The sequence below is a fragment of the Pterocles gutturalis genome, unplaced genomic scaffold (assembly GCF_000699245.1).
Source record: "Pterocles gutturalis isolate BGI_N339 unplaced genomic scaffold, ASM69924v1 scaffold32878, whole genome shotgun sequence".
NCBI classification, from domain to species: Eukaryota; Metazoa; Chordata; class Aves; order Pterocliformes; family Pteroclidae; genus Pterocles; species Pterocles gutturalis.
The window spans coordinates 22,600-30,104 of record NW_010121511.1 but is presented as its reverse complement, the minus strand read 5'-3'; the positions used below and the strand labels follow the sequence as shown (position 1 = coordinate 30,104).

Sequence of the window (7,505 nt, the reverse complement as noted above, 5' to 3'; positions counted from 1 at the left end):
AGGGGGCACTGTGAGGGGACGGGCTCCCTAGAGAGGGCTCAGCTTTCGGGGTGTCCCCTGAGGGAACAACCGGGGCTTTAGAGGTCAGGGACTCGTTGTCCCTTCGCAGGGTCCCTCAGGAAGCCCTTGGGGAGATGGGGCCTGGCGGCGGGAGGGCAGGTGGGCGCCGGGGGTCCCTGTCACCCCGCAGCGACCTGCGAGGAACAGCAGCAACCGGATCTCGCTGAGGAAGAGGCGCAGAACCAGGGGGTCTTCGGGTCTGTGCTGGCCCTGGTGTTTGCATCTAAGTCAGCACTGATACTTCTGAGTCAAAATAGCTTGCTGCTTGATTTTTTTTATTTTTTTTTTAATCCTACTCCTTTATGTAGGGACTTGGCCGTATAAGGACTGTTCTGTGCTATGGAAACAATAGATGACAGCTTAGCTGTTCCTCAACCCAGTTATAGCTCACTTAATATTTTTTTTATTGCGAGCAGACTTCTAATGAGGTTATGAAACGAGCCTCAGTCGCAGCTAAGTCCCACCCATCTGCTGTGCTGCTGAGATAGGCCTCTCATGATTGCATCCTGGGGAGACGGGGGTGACTGATGTAGCCCCCACCATTGCCATCCAGCTGCTCCAGAGACTTGCAGCTTCTGTTTTATCTGTCAGGTTAGGTGCCTGATAACCTTCAAGTTTTACAGACTTCTGACCACTAGAAAAAGAAGAAAGGCTTTTTTTTCCTTCCTTCCTTCCTTCCTTCCTTCCTTCCTTCATTTATCCTAAGAAGCTCTGCCAAAGGAATATGGATATCTGTGATAACTTCCTTCCAGTTCTTGCATTTTCAGCCTTACCCGACAGAGATAGCTTGAGTGAGTACCTGGAAAACATTTCTGCTAAAGCCAAACAGGCTCCAGTAAAACAGGGAGAAATTGGACAGTTATGCATCAGTTTCCTTCTGGTGGAAATAAGTTTTTATACTTCCGAAACTATCTGTTAGAGATATATCTCTACGTACTTGCAAATAATGAGAACTTAAATCTGTAAAAGCCAGTAGCGTGTCCTTGTAAGCCCTTTAAAGGAGAATGGTTGTGCTTTGAAGGTGATGTGCTTCTATAAGGCAGCAGGGATTTATTCTTAGTATTATCACAGACTACGAGCACGATATTTCTTAATGTCTCTCTTTGTTCTCCATCCGTGAAATGATCATAAGGTTTTTCTTCAGTGTTGGAACATAGGATGAATTCACCAGGGTGTAGAACATGCTGAAATACGCACTACAGAAGAACTGATTAACCAATGTATTTCAAGTCTTTTCTTAGTGAAAGTATGGAAACTGGAAGAATAATTTAGTCTCTCTACAACCATTGTAAACTGCTGCTTTGAGCGCTGTAAGACCATCGCACAAGTATTTTGTGTTTATTTATTTATGATGCCTTCAGTTGACCAGCTGCTGTTTTTAACTGCTTTGAGATTTCTGTTTGACTACTTTTTTTGTTGTTCCTTGGAAAGAAATGTAGCTCAAAACAGTTTCAAAGCTTTTTGAATTAATGTTGCATAGTAATAATAAAACAAACATCCTGTGGAAAAAGCACACCAAATATTACACACACAAATGGCAGAATTGATAAACTGCAGTCTAATTCAGTGGGTCTTGGTTTTATTTTTTGGGGGGTCTGTTTCTTCCAGTGAAGACACAGATCCCCGTTCAGCAGATTTAAATGCATCGATAGTAGGCCCTTTCATAGAAGTCTCAAAATCTGCCTGTAGAGCCTCAGATTTAAAAACCCAACTAAACCAACCCCAACAACACTGTTCTACCTGGAATGTTTTGGATTCAGAGACCCTTTACAGCCCAGTCTAGATGTGTGATGCACAGCTAGGAACCTCTCTGGTTTGTAGGAGCAAGTACAGGGCTGACTAAATGGCACCTGTTTGGAAGCACAGCCCAGGACTTTCTGGGGTGGTTTGGCTGAAACAACCGACTCTTTAGTCAAATTCTGCTTCTTCAAACAACAAAGTCAAATGGCTTTTTAAAATAAGAGGGTGATGCTTACTACTTTGTATTTTCAGGGTAACATCATACTTGAGCCTGAGATATGGAAAACTGTGACGTGGTGAATTCTGTACAAGAAATCTCTTCATCTTCTGCAGAATCTGATGTCAGAAATACCCACAGCACCGGCTGTAACCCGAATTGTAACAGGTAATATGTTGGAGGAATTCCTAACAAATATTTTTATTCTCTGACGTTTTCTTTAAAAACATCATCGTGAATGTATTGGGGTTTTTCAGCATGATGAGGGTCACAATGTAAATTAAGTGTATAATACTTTTATGGCTGCATAGCATATATAGTATTTTGGCTACTATGTTGGACAACAGGCACAATGAATAATTGAAATGTTTTTTCCTCATGTTTCACTAGAAGTCCCTCATCCAATCCCAATGGAGTTTCAGGTTACTCAGGGAATACCAGGTCCTCGTTAATGCCTGGTTCTGTTGAGCTGCTTGCCTCCTTTATGCAAGATATCCAGAACATTGGACATGCAGACTCAGAAATTGTGAAGAACTGCGAGGTATTTGATATTAGGGTTTATTTTTTTTAAAAATTATGTTAATGAATTAGCTTTGCGTTTTGTAAGACAGATATGATAATGATGTAGTTTATCAGTAAGACCTGTATATGTATGTGTTTATTCTTCATGACGGGACAAATCCTTTTACAACGTATGAACCAATTAATTGGATGGATTTTATTGCAATTTTATCTTAGCTTTTTATCTTGGTCTTCTTACAATACAGATGTGAATATTTTTTTTCAAAGTTACAGTACTTAAAGATTGTAAGTTCTTGAACTGAAAAATTTAAACCTTTGAGATTGTAGCCCTTCAAACTGGCCTGAAGTGATCCTAGAAATTAGAAGTTTTCTTTCTAAAAATGGCTCTGGTTTAGTTGAATTTTTTTTTAAATTCAGTTTGTAAAGATGTCTATATGATAAGTTTGTTTTCAGATACAAAAATCATGTAAGCTCAATGAGCTAATTCTCTCAAACCCTTTTTAGATTTTTGTTTTTGTGCTTTTTTATTTTAAATTTTATCATTACTTTTAGTTTCCATAAGGAACATCAGGTTTCCACACCATGGGCTTGTTCCTGCAGAATTTTTGAGCTTTCTGGCTGTGGTCCATCAGACTATCTCTTGACAGATGCTTAGTTTGGTGTTCTTTAACAGCTCTAAGAAAAGAATATAGATGTCTGTGTCCCGGCTTATGAGGTCTGTGTCCCATGTCCTGTGCTTCAAGTATCAGGCTCTGTAAACATTAGCACAAAATAGTTTTTTAAAATAAGATTTTCCCACGTTTTAGGAACCCCATGTATTTGATGTTTTTATTATCTTTCTGTTTTCACTAAATAGTTGTGTGTCTTGGCCTTTAGCTGTATTGTTGAAGGGAAGAGTTTCTTACTGAAGTGAATGGTTCACTGGACAGAGGGATATTTACTTATCCGTTTGAATATTGCCTGTAATTTATTGAACTGGAATCAACCTTTCCAAAACTTGACTGTACTTTCTCGCCAGCTGTTTCTATTTCTAAGTAATTTGATTTTTTAAATAGAAGAGTTCTCTTCCCTTGTCTTCCCTTGTTCATTTGTCTGATTTTTTTTAAACCAGAGTTAAATTGTAGAGATGTGTTATCTTGCTGTCTCTTTTTTTTTTTTAAGTGAATCTGTCCATAGTGAATTGTTTCCGTTGATTGACACAATCGGGATCTGTTATTAAGCTTTGTATTATGTCAACACCTAACGATAAGACTGCAAAACCATTGTGTAGCTAGAGTAAAAGGTGAGAGATGCAATATGGCTGTGCTTTAATTATTTTACTTTGTGATTTAATAGACAAGGTGGCTCCAGTTACTGAGACTGGTAGAAAAACAATGTCAGGAACAAATAGTTGCACAGCAAGAGCAGTTCCACCATCAAATCCAAGTAAGTAATAACTTGTTCCTTAGGCTGAATGTTTCTTCTCCCTGCCCCCCCCCCCCTCCCCCCAAAAAAAAAAACCAAACCCACAAACCCAATATGGTCTCTGGCAGTCCTGTGTTTTTCTGGAAGTATATTGGGCCTGATGATTCAGGGAGGCAGTTAATGGAAGTGGAGGACTGGAATGCCAATTTCCAGGATGCATATTGGAGACAGCCTTGGCTAATTAACAAAGTTACTGGTAGGAACCATTTCAGAAGTGAAGATTCTTGGATTGTTTTCATTTTTTTTGCTTTCACAAACATTTTGTTCAGAATGCCCACACAGTAATTGGATTTTGTAGGTACAAGCTGTTTTTTATTAACTCTTACACTGTATCATTTCTAATTTTGAGGCATTGTAGTTTTCTTTTCACTAGAAAATGTTATGCGACTTGTCATTCTCTCATCTAGATGGTATACAGCATAGGAAAACATTCCCTGTAAAAGCTCAATGCTTATTTCACCCTTCAGTTGAACAGTCTCCTTTCTAAGAGTGAAAAATGACCCGTGTGAAGAGTCACATTTTTGCTGAACCATATTTATCCATTAAAACAGAAGAAATGTATATGTATGTATGAGAGACAGTAATTCTATAATATATAATGCTTAATCTCTTCATCATTTTGGTTGCTGTTTTTCCCTTCCCTTTCCTGATGCCCTCTACACTAGTAGTAATCAACAGTTCCTGAATGAATTAACAAGAGGTACTGTCCTTTTATCCTATCTCCTGTTTCTCCCCACGTACACACCTTTTCCCCCCTTCATCTCGTTATTTTTGTCCCCCCAGTGTTTCCTTACCCTCATATTTCCTTCCTCTTCCCGTAGTGGTTGGATTCACTTGTTGCTCATTGTAGTCTTGACTAATCCATTGTGTTGGCTGTGCTGGTTTTTGTCTTTATTAATAGGAAAGGCTACCTCTGGAAGAGTTGAGTTTGTGGTATCAGCAGGGACTTACTAACTGTGTGAATTGCTACGCTAAATGGAAATTCAACAGCTATAACTTCCAGTTGTATGAGTGCATTACATAAAATAGATGGAGCTATTCCAAACTTAAGCTGGTCTGGCAGTGACCTCGTGAAAATACTGAAATACAGGCAACTCAACACATTCTAATGAGAATATTAAAAATACAAAAATAATAATTGAATAATAAAATAACAAACAATCATAATCCATTTAGGGATTAAAAGCAAGATGTAACATTACAATTGACATGACCCTGAGATAAGGCTTGCACTATGCTGTGTTTCAAGACCAGTTGTTCTTATAAAAATGTGTCTTCATCCATATGAAAATACGGATCAAAAGACTTGGAGTTCATTTTGGAATCTGGGATCAGTCCTTGGCTTATGTGACTTATACACTAGAAGACAAGTGTGCTAATGATTAAGTATCACCAGCTGTGGTTCATCCTGAAATGAGACTTTACTGAAGAGGATTTAAAAAAAAGATAACTGCAATCCCAAAACTCTGTAGAAACGCTGTCTTATTTTTCCCAGGTCTTTTCTTCTCTTGGAATGATTTTTGACTATGCAAAGAGGAGTAGAGGTGCTATTTAATTGCAATAGTAGCCTTTCACTTTTCCTGCATAAGGTATTAATGACAAAGATTAAATGTCACCAGAGAATTTGTTCAGGTTTTTTTTTTTTTTTCCCCAATTTTTTTTTTTTCCTTCCCTACCTTCCTTGACAGAGCTGAATCACAGAATTAAAGTGCAAGAGATTGCTGCAGTCATGATGGAAATCATTAGCACAACAAAAAACTTTGTTATGGCAGAAAACTTCATCCCTGTTGGGTGGTTGGTGGTTTGGATTTTTTTTGCATAGAAAGGCAGAGCTGAAATTCAATTGTCAATGCTTTTGCAAGTTAGTAAAACATATGAAGCTTGGTTCTGAGTGGTGTTACATGAGAGTTCCTCTGAAATTAAGTCTTAGTTTTTTATTTCTTACTTTCAGAGAACAAATTATTTTTGTTCAATTTGTGCTTCCCACTTGCTATTCACATGTGAGTCATGTACTGTCATTCTGTGGAAAAAATATTAGTGGAGATCCATGTTCTTAAAATTATTGCAAGTTCTTTTGTTTTTTTTCCTGAGGGAACTAGTTTGAAATGTATTCTTGAAAACGACTAAATAGTCTAGTCTCGTGATGTGTAGTAAGAGCTTTGTGCTCATGCAGGGTTCAGTAATCTCAGTATAACTGCAGAAGTGCTGATCGCTGCCCAAAGGACACAGCCATGGGCACTGGCGTGAAGTCCTTTCATAGCCTTTGACAAAAGCGTTAGTTGTTTCTCAGAGCTGTTTCAGTATACCAGTGCACAACTGGAAACCTAAAAAAAAATTTACATGTCTGATATACTGAAATAATGTTTTGCAGACATTGCAGACTAAAGAGTAAGCAACCTGTTAAATCTCTTCAAGTGATCTAGTTATGGGTTTGCTCCACTCCATCAGACACCAAAACAATCAAAATATAGGTCTTTGTATTATATGAACCACCTAGTAACACATTATCTAAGTCAGATATTTTAAAGTCGAGTTTTATGCAAATAATCTTACAGAGGTGCGTTATTCCTATTAGCGTAACAGAGTAACGGTTTGTACTTCCATTAAAGCATCCTTGCGATCTTTAAAAATGTATATCCAAGTCCTATAGACCTATATCCTGTATTCCTAGAGACCTAAATTCAGCAAAAGACTTGTGTCCACTTCTAATGACATACATAGATTATATTTCTTCAGCTGGCTGGTAGGAAACTATGGTTCTGAAGGCACGGAGTGAATACATGCATGCATGTTTGTTTACATTAATAAATGACGACTGAGACCTCCAGTTCACTGCATGGAATTCAGGATTGTGACCATGCACATTTTACTCTTACGCACAGTGTGCATATGTCTACTTTATGCATGAGATGTCTACACATTGACAAATTTGAGTTATTTGAAACAAGCGCTCTAATTCTCTCCCTAATAACATGAAGATGCATCAAAATATAAATGTGATTTGTAGCGTATGATCTCACAGGAATTGTGCCTTTTTCTGTAGCTGATTCAGGATGAGATAAGGCAGTTGGTGAAATTACAGACCAGCAATTGGGGTGCCGTCAAGAGCAGAAGTTTACCTGCCAAGCGTACCGACGCTTTGTCGTCACCAGAAAGTCAAATGGGAATGCGTTCTGAAATCTTTGAAGAAAATGAGTGCATTGTCAATCAACTTAGATCTAATGAAGCAGAAAGTCAGCCAAATGCATCAGACCTGCATCAGGAATGTTTTGCAGATGATGCTTCAATGAACAGCGGGTATGGTACGCTTTCTGCCTCCGAACTGAACCCCAGCAAATCTAACGACATTACCCAGTGCACAGACTGCATGGACAAAACTTCCCAAGGACAGGGTGATGCAGCAGTATTGCAGAGTGACGCAGCTGTAGCCAGTGTTCAAAATAAAAGGGAACTTTTCCCCTCAAAAATAGAGGAAAATTTGTCATCAGAAAGGAATGGTATT

General features: G+C 38.5%; 1 protein-coding gene across 1 annotated transcript in view; it reads left to right on the top strand.

Moving 5' to 3' along the window:
* Positions 1–7,289: 7,289 nt before the first annotated feature.
* Positions 7,290–7,505, top strand: part of MPHOSPH9 (M-phase phosphoprotein 9) — a 20,054-nt gene continuing 19,838 nt past the window's right edge. The window contains 2 exon segments of the mRNA XM_010077273.1: positions 7,290–7,502; position 7,505. The exon segment at position 7,505 is cut by the window's right edge and continues 64 nt beyond it. Coding sequence (XP_010075575.1) covers positions 7,290–7,502; position 7,505 — 214 coding nt within the window.